This window comes from Cryptomeria japonica, chromosome 10 (genome assembly GCF_030272615.1).
Source record: "Cryptomeria japonica chromosome 10, Sugi_1.0, whole genome shotgun sequence".
NCBI lineage: Eukaryota > Viridiplantae > Streptophyta > Pinopsida > Cupressales > Cupressaceae > Cryptomeria > Cryptomeria japonica.
In genome coordinates, this window is record NC_081414.1 from 228,659,709 (window position 1) to 228,678,390 (window position 18,682).

At 36.4% G+C, this 18,682-nt stretch overlaps 1 protein-coding gene across 5 annotated transcripts in view; it reads right to left on the minus strand.

Moving 5' to 3' along the window:
- The window catches only part of LOC131077806 (oxysterol-binding protein-related protein 1C), a 213,769-nt gene that overhangs the window by 56,089 nt on the left and 138,998 nt on the right, over positions 1 to 18,682 (minus strand). For all 5 annotated transcript variants that reach the window (XM_059212094.1, XM_059212093.1, XM_058015366.2 and 2 more), the window contains one exon: positions 18,276 to 18,431. In XM_059212094.1, coding sequence (XP_059068077.1) covers positions 18,276 to 18,431 — 156 coding nt within the window. The remainder of the gene's footprint in view (positions 1 to 18,275; positions 18,432 to 18,682) is intronic.

Here is an 18,682-nt window from a genome sequence, read left to right on the forward strand (position 1 = left end):
CATTGACGCTACAGGTACGTATTTGTGTGTGGAAGTGTGTACCTGTTGTGACCATTTCACAGATCGCCCCATTAAAATGGGGACCCCCTCTTTTTTGCTCGGTTTTGCCTTGTTCTTCTCTCTGCTTTTTAGGGTTTTTGGGAAGTGAGTGAGTCGTCTGGACTAGGGCTAAGCCTTAGGGTTTCTTTTTTTGATATTTTCAAGCCGCAGTCCAGTCAATTTTGAAGGTTATTGAGCATCCTCGTATGGATTGCAATTTTGGAATAGGGTGAATCTGTCAAGGGGTCAAGTGAATCTGTCTAAATTCAGTCGGAATTTTGAAAGCAAGTTCAAATTTTGCCTAAGTGTTAGTGATGGAATTGTGCAATTTTGTCCGGGTGAATTTTGACCAAATTTTGGAAAGTTTGATAATTGATCCTTCGCCTTGGAGATAACCTAATTTTGCCTTGTGAAGTGACTGAGAGCCTAAATTCTTGATATTTTGGCCTATAGAGGTAAAATCGCTCCTGTCCCTCAGCCAGGGACCAGGGCGAAATTGGTATTTTATGCATCTGGGTTATTGACTTGCTTCATTTGTCTTGTGCAGGGTCGCCAGGAGATGCAATAATTGAAGATTTAGAAGATTTTTTGAGACTCAAAATGGCAAATTTTTAAAGTTTAAAGTCAAATCGCTCCTATCCCTCAGTCCCAGGGCGAAATGACTTACTTAGACCATTTTTGACCTCATTTTGATCAAATTGAAGCGTCAAGGACGCAATGGAAGGTGAAATCAACATGATGGAACGCCAGGACTTAGCCGTTTGCAATGAAAAGTTGAGATTTTGACCTCAAGGACAAAAATCGCTCCTGTCCCTCACTGAAGGACCGGAGCTTGTGTCTTAGAATTCAACTGTCCTTGCAGGACCAAGACGATTTTTGGATTGGGAGATATCAAGGAGGGCATCTTTTGTCCATTGAATATAATTTGAAGAAGTTTGCAAGCAAGGAAATGTGCTAAAATGACAAAATCGCTCCTGTCCCTCACTGAAGGACCAGAGCTTGAAATCCAAGATTGCTTTGTCCTTGCAAGATTTTAATGATTTCGCGATTTAAGGAGAACAAAGAAAATGTGTTTTATCAGTTGAATATAATTTGAGTGCACCTCGATGGAGAAAATCTACTCAAAGAGTCAAAATCGCTCCTGTCCCTCTCCCAGGGACCAGGGCGAATTTCAATGATAGCTCCTGTCCCTCTCCAAGGGACCAGAGCGATTTGCTTAAAAGACAAGTGTTGGGCTTGATCTTTGGTGAGATTCATATTCCAAACCACTAGCTTCTTGCTGATTGTAGGAACGCCTTGTGTGGTCAACTGGAGAAACTTGAATTACTTAAACCTTCAATCGTCATTGAGCTTTGGATATGTGCCTTCGTGGTAGTGTTCATGATTCTTGGTGATTTGAAAATCATTATTCACCTTAGAAGATCGCATCAGTTTCAGTAAAGTTGTAATTCCTTGGCAATACTGAAGTTGGTAGAATCCTGCCAAGTCTAGCCTACATTGAGTTGTTCTTAGGATTAGATCAGAGTTTATCTCTTGCAAGCCTTACCCTTTTGATCTTTTTTGGAATTCATTAGTATTAGGAAATCTTGTTCCTGCATTTCGGATACGTAAGGCCCCTCGATGAAACAGCAATCACAACGACCACTGGTGCTTATCCACACGTAGAGACCCTACATAAAAGAACATTGGAGTCATCCTGATTGATCCTTTTTTGCGACATCTTCAGCAATCAGAGACTTTATTCAAGAGAGGATAAGGTACCCTTGGGTATTTTATTCTGTGTATGATTGTGTACAAAATACACGTCAATAGTACCACACACACAAATAGATATAATAGTATTCCTTGGTAGATCTGTTTCCAATCTCATGCTGTAGAATTATAATTATGATGTTGTATATTATAAAAGTATAGCATGTTTATAATGTTGTATGTATGCAGTAAATTCATATGTATGTAGGATTAATAATGAGAATGAAGAAATATATAATTGTAGGCTTAACTTATGAATTTAAAGAGGGATAATGAATTATAGAATATATAAATGTAGACGTAATTTATGATGTGGCAAATAGAAATGAATTGTAAAATGTAATATAAATGTGATTATATGATGGAGGCGATAGGGAGGAAATTCCCTTAGTCTAATGGAGGGATTATGATAATCCCTGGTAGGCAGTATATACTGAATATCTATATGCATATATATGGCTTGCTTGACAAAGTTCATCCAAGAAGAGACGGATCTGGCCGGTCCTCTCTGGTAGACTTGGATGATGAGATGCATCATCCAAGGCAAGGAGTTGATCATATATGATGATCTTCCTTGGTATGGCTTGGGTGTAAGAAATTACATCCAAGACAGGAATCGATAGAATTAACCTTCTATTTCCTGGATGGCTTGGGTGTAAGAAATTACATCCAAGACAGGAATCGAATTAACCTTCGATTTCCTGGTATGGCTTGGAACCAAGAGGGGTTCCAAGAAGGCGAGCTTCACAGCCACCTAAGGACATGTCCCAGTACTGCACTCGTATCCTTTTTATTAAATAAGAATTGAGATTAGTGTTAATTAAGTAATTTAAATTTAAATTGCAAATTAGATTAGTTATATATATTTTTGTTGTATTCTAACAATCTGTTTTGCAGGGCAATGATCTCTAACTAGTAGGGACATTACATAACCACCCTAAATCTATTTGTCAATAGGCGGCTTAAAAGATGCTTTGGCCAAAGCTTGTTTGATGAATTTATATTTAGTCTATGTTGTTAATTTGATTGTTATGTCTCAAATTCTATACCATATCATGATATTGTTACATTAGCATTAGAATGTAGATATATCATGCTGCACAATTTCCATTACTCCCACCTATTTGGGATTGCTAGGCATCCTCGTACGAGGTCAGGTATCTTTCATGTTAGGAAGAATTCTAGGGGAGTGTAAAGCTTCATAGTTGGGTAGAAAAGCGCTCCAATAATGTTTTCACTTGTGTGCTCGAGGGAGATAGTATGTCAGGAGTGCCTATCAGGGTTGTCTTCAATTTTGTACTATAAGTATTTGACCTTGTGGCCTACTGTAAAGGAATTAGTTTCCTTATGTAATGCCTAGTCTTTGGCTTATGTACTCAAACAATATGTCAAAATATAATATCATGTCTCTAATAATGTATAGATGAGTATGTTGCATTAATTTACATATATTTATGTGTATTTCGAGGATTATGTTAATTTAATATTATGGAGGTACCTACACTCACAAACCTGATGAAAAGGGAATCATTCTTTTGGTCAATTTCAACACAATAGGTGTTTCACCATCTTAAGGAGGTAATGAGCACTTTTCTTGTTTTGGCTCTTCTTGATTTCTAACATCCCTTTGTGCTTGAGTGTGATGCTTTTAGGAGAAGGAATTGGAGTTGTGGTTATGTAGAATATGCATCCTATAGCCTATGGGAGTAGAAAAATCAAGAATGATTAGAGACATTGTTCCACCTATGATAAGAAAATGCTCGCAATCATGCACGCCTTGGCCAAATTCAAATAGTACCTAGTTGGTGGGAAGTTTGTGGTAAGGATCGATCACAACAATTTGAAATACTTCCTTGGGCAAAGAGATCAAAATGAGAGGCAATAAAAGTGGGTAAGCAAATTCTTGATTAGGTACCTAGTTGGTTTATTGGAACCTCTACCCATTCTTGGTCAAAAGTGGGAGAGTATATCGATGGATTTCATCACAAGATTTCCCAAGGTGTAGGGAAGAGATTGCATTTATGTTGTGGTGGACAAGTTGACTAAGTATGCACACTTCTTTGCTATTTTATCCGAAAATAAAACACCATAGGTGGCATAACTGTTCTTTAAAGAGATGTTCAGACCTTATAGGTTGCCTAGGAACATAATCAGTGATCACAATAGCAGATTTCTCAACATGTTTTGGCAAGAGCTCCTCAAATTCCCAGCTACAGAGTTGACTCTGAACACAAGATCTCACCCACAAATAGATGGATAGATAGAAATAGTAAACAAGTGAGTTGCGACGTACTTAAGGAATTATGTACTTGGTCATCAAAAGGCTTGGGTCAAATGGTCGTATATGGGTAAGCATTCCTATGATGCCACTCATCACATGAGTATTGGCATGACACCCTTCAGGGCTTTATATGAATATGATGCCACCTCTTTTGTAGACTTGATTATTGCAAATCGAAAAGCTCCTCAAGCTAGACCTTGGATGCAAGAACATCAAAACTTTATGAAGGCTCTGAAAGAAAAATTTCAATGAGCACAAAATCAACAAAAGATGTATACAGATAGGCACAAGAGTGAGAGGTGCTTTGAGGTTGGAGATATGGGATACCTTCGGTTGCAGCTTTATAGACAGTCCTCACTCAAGAGAAGTGGTGCAGAAAAATTGAAACCCAATTTTTATGGCCCTTACAAGGTTATACAGAGGATTAAGGAGGTTTCTTATGAGCTACCACCATTGGATGAGGGCGAATTGGTCTTGATTCCAAAAGAGATAATTGATGTTGGGGAAAAGAGGCTCAAGAACAAGAGTATTCAAGAGTACTTAGTTAGATGAAAGGACTTGCCCACAAAAGATGCCACATGGGAAGGAGACCAAATTCTTCAGCACCCAAGTCAGCAAATGCTTGACAACAAGCAATTTTGGAGTGGGTGGATTGTAATGTCCCCTTCTTCATCTTAAGCATTTTGGGAAGTGTCATTAGCCTATTTTATTCTCGCGGGCTAATTTGAAGAATTGAATGAGGGGATATTTTTTATTAATTAAATTAACTTACCTTAAGTTGTTGCAGGTGACTTTGATTAATTAATTTTATAATAAGTTAAAAAGAAGAAATAAAGTAAAGTCATTTTATGAAGCCAAAAGGTGAATATTTTAATAAAGGTGAATTTCAAATTATAACTTTTCGTAAGTTCCCAGGCAAGTTATTAAACAGGAATGGAGGAGCTCATTTGGATATCTTCGACATTTTTTTTATTATTTGCAAAGTTTGGACCAAGAGTTCAACTTCAAACCCTAGAGGTATTTGGCTTCAAAGATGAACGACTTCTTAGTCAAATCTATGGTGGCTTTACTTAGGATTCACAATAGTGCTTAAATGAAGGGTCGGGGATTTTTTTCTTGCAAATGCTAATTATAGTTTTCCAGGTACAAATTTATTAAGATTTGTACGCAAGTAAATTTGTTAGTGTGGTGTCTGCAAGTGGTGAAAAAACAGAAATTATGAGTTGTGTGTGGCCATGAAATATCAATAAAAAGTTGTTGTGATGTGTGTGTTGTGGAGGAAATAAATTTAATATTTAATATTTTACAAGTTACCAAGACTTTGCCCAGACGTACCACCTTTCTCTCTAATCATATGAAAGGTGTTGTACACTTTAAGAACTCATAAAAGAGTAAAATGATTGAAATAAAGCTTAAAAGCCTAAAAACATACTAGCCACAGCCTTTTGAAGCTTTTGCGGTCAGCACAGCCTTCCTATGGGAGCCGCCACTATTGACAATGTTGTTGTACTTCACCTAAAGGATCGTAGATTTGCTGGAAGCAGTCATATTAAAGTTTAGGAATGTTTTGAATAGCTTCTGATTGGTGTTTGGGTTTAGCTCTATTAAGTGTACATTCATGTCACCATTTTTGGAATTATAATATTTAAATTTAGCTGCTGCATATAATTTATGTACATCTTATTTTTATAACAGCTACACAAAACATTGTAAAGAAATTTTCTATGAAAATAATGTGAAATAATTCTTTATATAAATGAAGTGTTGGCAATATGTAAGAATGGGAATTTATTGTTATGGAAATTATTTACAACATCCTTACAAAAAAGGAACACAAACTCAAGACAGCTGCTATGCAAACTTTTTGATGAAATGCCAGTGCACTAAAACCTGAGAAAATTGCCAAAAATTGGTTTTGAAAATCAGTCCAACTTATTACATATATGGTGATGAATGCAAGTAGTATGAGATGCTTCCCATCAACATAGTTGGTACCTAAATCACAAGGTTCAAGTTTGAGTTCGTGCTCGGCAACAATAAAATTCGGATGAAGTTCGGCGAGGGCAAAAAGTTTGAAAAAAAATTCATGATTAAATTCGCTTTACATAAATTCGATTTTTTTAAAATATAAGTAATATATCTACAAAATTATCAAAATAGTTTAGCATTGAAAAATAGCTAACTTGATTTAAATTGATGCCAATCTTTTTTATTTTCCTCAAATACAAGTTACCAGTATATATATATATAACAATATAAATATGTAATTTTATTTAAAGATATTTTTATAATAAAATGATATCTACTATATAAAAATAAAAATAATATTAATTAAACAAGTGCTCTGCTGTAAATGCGAAAATGCGAAAGGTAAACGGATTTTCTTCTGCTCCCGAAAGGGGGTTCTGTAAAACTGTACCTCCCCCCTATCCTGCAACAAGGGGACACCGTATCCCAATCACAAATCAAAATCCCCAATTAATGGGCATCAACGAAGTTCATCGTCCACAATGGGTGTTTCAGAATGGCAGATGGGTAGATAAGGCGCCCATCCAAAATTCGACCCAAACCTCAAATCTGGATGGATGGCAGCAGGTTTTTTCAAAGAAACATAAGTGAAGAATGAACAGGTTTCAGGAGCCAGGGCAAAATGCTCGCAATGTTAAACCTCGATTTAACCCTAGATATGTCACAAAAAAGGTAGGGAGGAGAAAACTCTCACTTCCATCAGCCCATACGACAGGTGCCTACACCAAGGAATAAAAAATTTATTAATAATCATAGGGCGGAATCGGAATTAAAGGTCCAGCAAAACTCAGCCAAAACGAATAGAAAGGGGAAGGATAACGAACAGAGCTTGACGGATAGTTGGGCTAGAAGAAACCCTAATGCTACAGCTTTTGTCATTAACAAGAAACAGAAGGAGGATCAAATCAACAAATGCCAAAGGTTTGGACTTTTTGCAAAATGGTTAGGGCACAGTCAAGTAATATCTGAAATTGTATCCTGGTTTAAGATTCTTATTTGGGACAGGTAAGTATCTCACTTCTTCCTAATAGTATCCTATTTATTTGTTGTAATGATGAGCATTTGAAAAAAGAATTGTTGTGTGGACATGCGGTTACATTTAAAGGGTATAACTTTGAATTTGTAGACTGGAAATTAAATTTCGATCCTAATTCTTTCAAACAAAAAGGAAACCCTAGATGGATTAATATTCCCTATTTGCCAGTAGAGCTCCTAAACTTTGAAATCATTTCAGAAATTGGCAATGTTCTAGTTGACTTTATCGGTGTAGAGGAAAACTTCCTACATTCGACTAATGTTAAGATGTTAATAGATATGGACCCTAGCTTGTCCAAACCAGAGCCGTTAGAATTAATCACAACTTTACAAGCCTACAACATTGAAGCCAATTTTTTGGAGGGACATGTGCCTGAGAAGGTATTAACACATATAGGGGAAGAATCAGTTCCGGACTTCCCTCCACAAGAGGAGAGGAATCTGAATTTTTCATTCAATCAAACTCAAGGGGGATTTTATTTAGAATACAACAATCTGCCTAAGAACACAATGAATGAGGATAATCAACGGGAACAGATTGGTTCCCTTGTTTTTTCTTACTCTAAAGTACCCAGAATCATGGAGGTGGAGAAAGATGAGGTAATGGGAAATATGGGGATTCAGTTCCCTCATGAAAAGGAGGAACAGTTCCTAATCGGTTTCGATAAGGAAAATGACTCTGAGGAAGAGGATAATGAGGAGGTTAGGGAGGAGAAAAAGAAGTTTATCGAGATCATTTTGCAAATGGATGGTCAAGAGGCACCGGTGAGGCGAGAGGATGCAGAGTCTCCCTCAATGATTGTGGAGGAGACTAAGGATCGGTTGGGGCTGGAACAGGATTGCCTCAATATAGAATCCCCAGAGTGTGGAAAAAGGGGCAGGGGTAGAGGTAGGAAGTCCTTGAAGGAGCTGAGAGCTCAAGATGGGGATGTAGTAAATCAAACAAAGATCACTGATATGATAAATGGTGGGAAGGGGAAGTGCCTTCCCACGGAGAAATGAAGATCTCATCATGGAACATCAGGGGACTGAATGCCCCTAACAAGCAAAGATTGCTCAAATGCAATCTTGTAAGTTTGGAGTCTGAAATTGTTATGCTACAGGAAACCAAATTGAAGGAAGAAGATTGGGAGAGTCTTAAAAAGAGATTGGATGTTTGGAAGGCTGATCCTGTATTTGTCTTGGGAGCAACTGGGGGTTTAGCAATTTTATGGGATCCTAGGAAGATTAGGTATGAGGAAATCTTACAAAAGGATAGATGGCAGGCGGGGCATGTCAAAGGGCTTCATAGCTCAATTAGCTTCATTTTGATAAATATCTATGGCCTTATCAGCATTTCGGGTAAAAGACAATCCTGGAAGGAAATTGAGGAATTCATTACAGGGTATGAGGAGGATTCTATTTTTCTTGGAGGAGACTTCAATGTTATTAGGGATGCCTCAGAAAAGAGGGGAGGGGTTCAGATAGAGTCTGTAGCTCAAAGACAATTTAATTCATAGATATTTAACTGCAGATTGATTGAGGTTAACATGTCGAATGGAAACTACACTTGGAGAAATATGAGGTCGGGAAGTAACAACATAGTAGAGAGATTGGACAGATTCCTTTATAGAGGAGATTTGGCAAGTTTTAACTTTACTTTCAACTCAACAATAAGATACACAACTAGATCAGACCACTACCACATTACATTACATATTCAAGAAGAGGAGAAACCTAAACGATGTCCATTCAAGTTTGAAAGAATGTGGTTGCAGGATCCTAAATTTCTAGATCTTTTGGAAGAATGGTGGAAGGAGGAACAGGTTAGTGGGTCCAAAGATTATTGTTTAATAACAAAGTTAAAAAGGATCAAATAGAGGATATTAAATTGGAGTAAAGAACATTTTGAAAACATCTTTCAAGAAAAACTATTAATAGAAGAAGAATTGGAGAAAGTTCAAGAAGGAATTATTAATAGAGGAATGGACAATTTACAATATCTCAAGGAAAAAGAGTTGAGAAATAAATATGCAGACATCTTGACAAAAGAGGAGATATTTTGGAAGCAAAAATCTACAGAACAATGGTTAAGTGATGGAGATAGTAATACAAAAAAAATTCATAATAGCACTAAAATAAGAAGGAACATTAACAGAATCTATAAAATCAAATCAGGTAATGGGAACTTTATTGAGGATCCATCAAATATAAAAGAGGGAATTATGGATTATTTTAGTAATATTCTAAATATTCGGGGGTATTCAGATTTAGAAGCTCAGCTAAGAATGTTGAAAAATATTCCACATTTGGTAACAAAGGCGGATAATAAGATGCTTAAAAGTAGGTTTACCATAGAAGAAATCAAAAAAGCAACTTTTCTGCTACATTCAGAAAAGGCTCCAGGTCTTGATGGATTTCCAGCTAGTTTTTCCCAATTATGCTAGCCCTCCATGGGCGAGGAAATTTGGGAGGCAATAGAAAGTATGCAGAATTCTGGTAAAATTTTGAATGAGATTAATAATACCTTTATAGCTTTGATTCCTAAAAAAGAAAATGCAGAAGAGTTGGATGAGTTTAGGCCTATCTCTCTGTGTCATACCATATATAAAATTATGTCCAAAGCTTTGGCCAACAAAATTAAAACAATCTTGCCTAATATCATTGTTGAGGAACAAACAGAGTTTGTTCTTGGTAGATCTATACTGTATGGTGTCATCATAGCACAAGAGGTAGTCCACTCAGCCCAAAAAACAAAGTACCTAGTATGTTGGTCAAGCTAGATATCATAAAGGCTTATGATAAGGTCGAATGGAGATTCCTGTGTAAATGTTTGGAGTCATTTGGATTTGCTAAATCTGTCATCAACCTTATATTTAGTTGTATATCAAGTCCAAGCATGTCAATTTTAGTTAATGGTTCCCCTGAAGGGTACTTTGGAATGTCGAGAGACTTAAGGCAAGAAGATCCTTTATCTCCTTTCTTATTTATAATAATGGCGGAAGCATTTGGTAGATCAGTACAAGCTGCACTCAATGAAGGTTTGATCAAAGGTATTAAAGTCATTGATGGACTTGAGAATGTGACACACTAGCAGTTCGCCGATGACACAATGTTATTTGGAAAAAGTTCTATAGCAGAAGCAAAACAATTCAAGAAGATTATGCTAGATTATACTAGAGCATTGGGGCAAGAGGTTAATGTGCACAAATCAGAGATATACTTCATAAATATAGGTGAAGCGGAAGCAAAAAAGATATGTAGATTATTAAGATTTAAGAAAGGGTTATTTCCCTGCAAGTATTTAGGTCTGCCGTTGGATAGAGGAGTAAGAGTTGCCTTTGGGAGCCAATCAAGGAAAAAATTGAACTTAGGGTGAGCTCATGGAAAGGCGAATAGCTTTCCAATGCAGGTAGAGCAACTATGATTAAGGTGGTATTGAGCAGCATTCCACTTTACCAATTGTCATGTTTACCATTGGCTCAAGGAGCAAAAGATAAAATAGAGAAGCTCGTAAAGAAATTTTATTGGCAGGGTCCAAATGATCAGAAGAAGCTAGTAACAATAAGCTAGGACAAAATCTGCAAACCTAGAGAAATGGGTGGAGCAAGAATAAAAAATATAGAATGGCAAGGAAAGGCTTTAGGAGCAAAGCTTGTATGGAGCTTGTATCAAAACCCAGAGAAGAAATGGGCTAGGATTTTGCAACATAAGTATCTATCAAATGGGGATGCAAGATGTATCTTCAGGACCCCCTATCCGCCTCAAGGGTCAAGGATCTGCAACTTCGTGATAAAGTGCAGACAACTCATTTGGACAAATTAACTTGGGATGTTGCCAATGGAAACAAGGCGAGATTCTGGAGCGATTCTTGGGGAGGTTATGTAGCCTTAGACAAGTTAAACTTAAGTTCCAGAATTAAGGAAGTATTGATAAACCTTTGGGGAACCCAAGTTAAAGATTATATCAAGATCTCTAGCAAGGGACCGGCGTGGGGATGGGAATGGAGAAGCACAAATGATACCCCTTTATCTGCAGATGAACAAAATGAGTTTGCTCAAGTACTCTCTAATAGGAAAATCACGATTAGAGAAGGAGAAGATAGGCTAATTAGGACAGGCTCCAACTCAGGTTCATACTTAAAGATTATATCAAGATCTTTAGTAAGGGACCGGCGTGGGGATGGGAATGGAGAAGCACAAATGATAACCCTTTATCTGCAGATGAACAAAATGCATTTGCTCAAGTACTCTCTAATAGGAAAATCACGATTAGAGAAGGAGAAGATAGGCTAATTTGGACAAGCTCCAACTCAGGCTCATACAAGGTTAAGGATGGTTATACTAATATTATAGAATCATTCAACTGGCAAAAAACACACATTCCTACTCATCTATGCTGGGGCAAAGCATGCTTGCCCAAAGCAGGGATGTTTTTATGGGAAGCTTTACAAAAAAAGATTTTGACAGCAGAATGGTTTCAGAAGATAGGGTTTAGCGGTCCATCTAGATGTTCCCTATGTGAAGCTAATGAGGACATTGTGGATCATTTACTACTTAATTGTCCATATGCGGCCGAATGTTGGAAGGAATTAATAGGTAAGTTGCAATGGACTACGGTTATACCTGAGAACTTTTTCTCCCTTATTAAGGGATGGCCTACTATGTATAGGACAAGTCTGTTTAGAGATTTATGGAAGATATCCCCTTCAATTCTAGCTTGGGAATTGTGGAAGTCACAAACAATAGGTTGCGGAAGGATAATCTCAAGGGGAGAGAATTCACTATATCGGACAACAATATGAGGAAGAATTGGTTTGGCTTAATTATCCCAGTCCAATTCGGAATTGGGGGTAACAAAACCAAAGAAATCAGGGCTCAAAGTAAATGGGAAAGGCCTGAATATGGATGGTTTAAGTTGAATTTCGATGGAGCATCCAGGGGGAACCTGGGAATCTGGGTATTGTTGGGATTGGATGTATTATTCGACATTGGAGTGGAGCAACATGTGCCAGAATAGCTAAACCAATTGGAAAGACATCCAACAACATTGCAAATCTCGAAGCCCTTATAGAAGGTTTGATATTTAGCTCAGAATTGGGGATTAAGAAACTAGCAATTGAAGGGGACTCACAGATTGTAATTAATGCTATACGAACAGGGAATATAGTTAGTTGGCATCTCAAACCTCTTCTAGATAGAGCACTTACACTAATAAGTAAATTTAAACATTATACGATCAATCATATTTATAGAGAGGGCAATTTTGATGTTGAATCTCTAGCTAATTTGGGTGCAGATGGTCACTGGATTGTCAGAATAGGAGATGGATAGCATGCAGATATATACTTATAATTGAATATATATATAAAGTTATATATATAAGTTTATTTCCCAATTTTTAGGTGCATATTTTAAATAGGGATGGATTAGCTAATTTTAGCAACAAATGCGATGGGTTAGTAATGATTTTGTCCTAACTAGTTAATCCTTTTAGCTTTCCATGGTATGATGGCCATTAGGTAACTGACGATGGCAATCATGAATTTGGATAGTCTCAGATAGTATATCTTTTTATAATTAACTTTAAGGATAGTAAGTTACCCGAGGGCGTAGGGTAAGGATAATCATAATGAGATATGACTGCTGCATTATGGGAAAGAACGACCTCGAGCTGGATTGTAGACTGGTTAACACGTGCCAAGGCAAATAGAAATTTATATTGTGTGGTAGGATCCAAAAGTTAACATTTATTGAGGACAGGGGTGCATAGATTTTTTCAGAGCCATGCAGTCTAACATTAAAAAAATTTCTGCAAGTGATAATCGTCTTATGGCCTTCAGAGGTGAGATTAAACCGGAATGGTGGTGTAGAATCCTAAATGAGGCTAACGATTTCACGCTTAGGGCAGTGCGGGAGATTATGGGGGAAGAGTTCTTTAGTTATGAATTCATGTATCGGGTTAATTGCTAAGGGTAGGAATACGAAAGAGCGAGGTGATTTTGTTGGGCATGTCTTTATTCAAGGAAAAAATTTTGAGACTCTTTGAAATTGCAGTGGGTAGTGTGGATGAAACCCTTATGGTTTCATATCCGGAGGATTATGGTGACAAGGGGACAAATATCGATAAGAGGCCTATCCTGGTAGTGAAGGATGAAACGAAATTTGCAGAGAGAACCCCCATTATTCGTAGGAATGCGGAGTTTTTGTTGGTGTGGAAACACATCAAGGAGCCTCCTCATAGCAATTAGTGGGTGGAGTATCTTAAGAAGGAAGGCTATGCGGTCCCAGATAGTTTGTCAGGCATACCAATGGATAGGATCCAGGTAATTCCCCCAATGATAATTAAGGCATCATGGGTCAAAGGTAAAGCAAATGTTGGAGATACCTCCTGTAATCAGACTGAGAAAATGAATGCGGATAAGGCCTCGCCCTCTGTCGTCGATCTCACAGATATGGAAGAGTAATGGGATTAGAATTATACAATACGTTTCAGATATATAGGTTTAAATATAGTATGCAATTTTTGGGATATAAGGTTAGCAGATTCACCAATGGTATAGTAATCAATAGTTTGTTTATGCGTTTTATAACTCACTTCGTATATTTTTTGATATGACAGTTTATGGGTTGTTAATATAGTAGGGCTTTGCAGTATTGGGGTTTAAATATAGTAAGTTTTATGATAAGTTGCAGATTAATTCCATTACCGTGATTGTATCAGTAGATTATGGCTTTGTTCCTGTTGGTTGCATGGTAGATAATGGTCATACTGTTTAATATCTTTAGATGCATACAGAATGTTGGGTTTTAGATTTTTGTTTTGAGCAGAAATTAGTTTGGGAAAGAATTCTATTTTGTGCTTGTTTTGTATCTTTTGTAGCTCCTAGAGATCTATGGCTAAGAGTTGATTGCTCCTTGTCTAGAGGCAGGCAGAGGTCTTTGTGGCACCTAGTAAGGAACAAACATAGTCATAGCCATAGATACCCGATAGAGGAGTTGTTGAGGCCTCTTAGATCTTACCTTTGGGCTTTTATGGATTTTGCCCCTTCAAGAGATGAATGGAAAGATTTTCTGGCCTTTATCACTGTTTTATTTGTTTATGATTTGTTTTCTTTGCCTTTGATGTTGAGGCAGCATAGTGTATTTTATCGACTCAATTTATATGATGGCTGGCTAGTTTATCTATAGAAATAATCTCTTTTAGACAGTTTTTTGAGTTTGAAACAGATATTCTGAAACTTATATGGAGTTGTTATCAATTTTGGGTAATTTTTTAGATAGATTAGCAATACTAATTCTGTGGTCGAGAAAGGTTGCTATGTTTGCAGATGCAAGGGCAACCAAGCAACTCAGCAGTGGAGTACCTGTTGAAAGAAAAAATGGTTTATTCGGATGAGACTACCGTATCTTAAGTTTTGGGATGTGGGAACTTTGTATGTAAGGCTTAATTGTATCAGGTCATTTGTATACTACGGGAAATAAATGTAAGGTTTGGCGGGGTGATTTTCTTGTATTCACATATTTCTGGATCTTATGGCCCCAAGCTAGACCGGAGGTTTTCTTGACTCCGTTCTTTCCTACCGGTGCCCGAATTGAACGGAGTTGTACTTGTGTTTATATTAATAAAATGCTTTGGATACGGCCTTTTACCCAGCAAAACAAAAATAATATTATCTAAATATATTAAAACACAATATAAATAAATAATATTAATAATATATTAAAAATAACAAAACAAAAATACACAACACTACAAATATAATTCGTCGAATAGATAAAACCTAGTTTGAAGCAAGTTCTTTGTTTTATCCAGGCACGACACTCCGTGAATCCTTCGTTCAACGGCATGGCACTTGCGAATCCTTTGCTTGACAGATCATTTGCCACCTAATCTTTTGATCCATCTGTTTGTGGGTAGTCCTTCCCACACGTCTGTGACATAAACAAATGCGATTCGCTCCAAAAAAAGAGGAAAAACCCTCTTTGCACAGGGAACAGAAAAAAAACGGAAAAATTACTAAAAACTATTTTTTAAAAGACGATGCCATAATCCGTACGAATATTAGGCGAATTTCAACGAATTTTTTATTATCTGTTGAAGTTCACTGAATTTCAAACCTCGTGGCCAAAATTCGACAAACCCTATGACATAGGTTGGTACAAAGGACTAAGGAAAAAGGATGTGATCCACAATGTAATATAGGATGCACCAACACACCTTTTTTTGGTTGAGATGCACTAAAAGAATAGATGTTAGTGAACCAGGTAATGAGAAGATGCATGCATTAATCTTCCATCCATTTCCTATCGCCAGTTGCTCACTATGTATGTGTGAGTCAATCTCTATGCACTCTTGTAAAAAGGGCCTCGACATATTGTGCATGTTATTCTTACGCCCTTGCCAATAAACAAGTAGCATGGGATGCTTGCTTTCCATAATAGGTGGCAGTGGATTGGTAAAAGGATGGGACTCATGCTTTGATATGGGATTCACTACATTCAGGCTTTTGGATGAGATGTTCCTATAGGCTTATGTGTTAGTGAACCAAGAGAACGGAAAGATGCTTGCAATAAGGTGACAACTACTTCCCTTTGCTAGCTGACCTATATGTGTACTTATAAGGTTGTTTGATTTTTCACATTGTGTATATGCATTGGGTGCTTGAGCTAATCACACTGTGTATATGTGATTCATGCACCAATCACCACATTGTATAGGTGTTGTAAGAGTGACTTATTCACACTATATATATGTTACATATGCCTAGGCAAGTCACCATCTGAACCTAAGATGTCGGTGTGACCTAATCACTTGTGTGTACGACACAAGTGAGAGCTAACCACATTGTGTATAAATAATGTATGCTTGAGCCAATAACTATGTGAACACGTAATGTTGGAATAGTTTTGTGGTGTTCATACACTAATGTTGGAATGTAATCAAAACTTGTTTGGAATGTGTTTGATATTATTCTATCGTAATTGGATTAAATTGAAAGAAAAAGATTAATGAATAGTTGTGATTTTAAAGTGAGCTCAAAGATCTCATACAAAGGAAATGATAAATTATTTCTATCTTTGTTCTACGAACTACGAAGCCTCTAACTCCCAAAAGGGATACACGAGCAAGGTCATCACAAATAATTAATAAACTCTCAAGCATTAAGGTCTGGGTCTAGGAATGACCCTGAAATGGGGAGATTGCCACTTCCCAAAGCAAGCATATGAGAGATGGTGTAGCGTCATCACCAGAACTATGGTTGGATAAGTTATAGAGTCAATATTTCTAAATTAGATGGAAGATGCTTGGTAAACTAAGTTAGAACTAGTTGCAAAAAAAGTAGTAGCAACCGATGGGCAATTGTTACAACTACCGAGCATGACACATGTTAAAAACACTTCAGCTGTTATTCTCATGCCTAATATAACCTAAAGGTGGAATATTAAATATAAAAACAACAGTAGTAAACTGCATAGAAGCAAATTGACCCACCTATTGGAGTTTGAATTTTCAAATCATTGACTCATGGAGACTTATTACAAGGAATGATTATTGGTGCTCCACTTTTCTTGTAATTATCTGGTCAAGGTCTTGCACAAGAAGTAACAAATACACTATACTACAACATTCAAAATGGAAAATAGTATTATGGTCACTTTCTTTAGGTCTTATGTTTGAAGTATTCTCCTCTACAATTAATGGTTAATGGCCTTACATATTCTCTTGCTGCTACAGATACTTTTGATTGATGATTAGTTTCACCCTCTTGGGTAATTTTTATTAAATTGAATGTGTTCTCTTTTTTGTTTTATTTGCATTCCACAATATTGAGATGTTTGTTTCCATAAGAAAACAATTTACCTATGAAAATCTCAAAGATCTCATTGTAGCCTGTTTAAAATTCATAGTTCCAAAGATATTGGGTTTACCCTTTTATGAAAACTTTTGATTTATTGCTCTCCCTTTTATTCTTTAGACCATTGTTTGTGAGTACTCTCCGAGTCACAAAGTAATCTATTTTTTTTTTTGCTCTAAGAGTTTTTACAAGTTTAACTCACAAGTTTTTAAAGGCACAGGAAAAACGTGGGTAAAATGGCCTATGCAAGTAAAATGCTGGTTAAAACATGTTTGACACCTTCTTTTTGCTATAAAACCATGCGTTTTCTCGTTTGAGATGTCAATTTTTAATTTAATACATTTTGTAATTGAATTTTGCCAAAAAAAAATGTTTCTTAAGAAATTTTAATTTTTAGTACTTTCTAAGTTGTCGAGTTTTTATTGAGTTTTTGTTGAGTATTCGGTGAGTACTCTCCAAGTCCGAGTCTGCATACTATGCTTTAGACACCCCTTATGGAACCATCTTATTGCAATCCCACTGACATTGATCATTTGTAACCATTAATGTAATTTCTTTATTTCTATAGAATCAAATGCATTAGTGGAACATTTTGAGGAAGGAATTTGAGAGCATCAATTAATTGTTATCCTCAGATTTTGAAGCACACTTATATTACAATATTTTATTGTAGGGATGAATTTGCATATAGCATTGACAGTTTAACAACATTGCATACTATACCGATCAAAAAAAACAACATTGCATACTGTATACACTAATACATATATGAATAGGAGATTAAAAATGAGTTGAACAAGAGCCAGAGACTACTCTCCCAATACTAAGAAAAATGTCGACCAAGATAATGAATGTAACCCAACATTTCCTTTGTATACATTTATCATTCCAAATTTACTATAGCATGACTTATTCTATAGTGTATAGTGAGTTTGGATACTTACAGCAAGAATGGTTCAGATTCAAAACCAAGAAGTCACACTCCCTATGTTAATGAAGCAGTTCCTATAAAACAGGATAACTTTAATGGAATAGATACCATTCCTTTTTAGTATCTAAGATTAAACAAAGGCCAATGCAAAAACAATGATGCATAAGTGAAGATGGAACTCATGCTAGAAACAAAGAATTAATTTATTTTTAAGAAAAGAAAAAGGCTTTAGATCATGGCAACAGAAATTCATCAGAACTTTGCCATAATTTCCCAACTCTTTGAAATTCTGAAACATGCCATTTCCCATGCATCTTGTGAGAAAAGAATTGAAAAGGCAAGATACAGTTGCCCATTGTCCAAAAACTTACCTTTTCAGAAATGAATCGTATGCCTTTATCAGGATAATCTGCTTCATATGTCTCTCCTAGCAATGGATTAAAAGGTTTACATGTTCGACCCTCTGATGATGCATATCCAGAGACAGCAAATGCAGCAACGTGCAATACCCTCATCAAATAGTTTCCCTGTAATTGATCAAATATGTTATAATTGATAAAGAAATAAGTCATGCACAGAAAGGTATGCTTCCACCAGATATAAAGTATCACAGAATTTTCATTTTAATCACCATATTCAGATGCAATATGTAAGATCGAATATAGGTTGAATCAAATTGTTGTATCAGAGTAGATATTCTCTAATCAACAATATTAAAAAAAATTAAATAATTCATAAATAATCAGAACAGAGTCTACATAATAAAATATTAATTTTG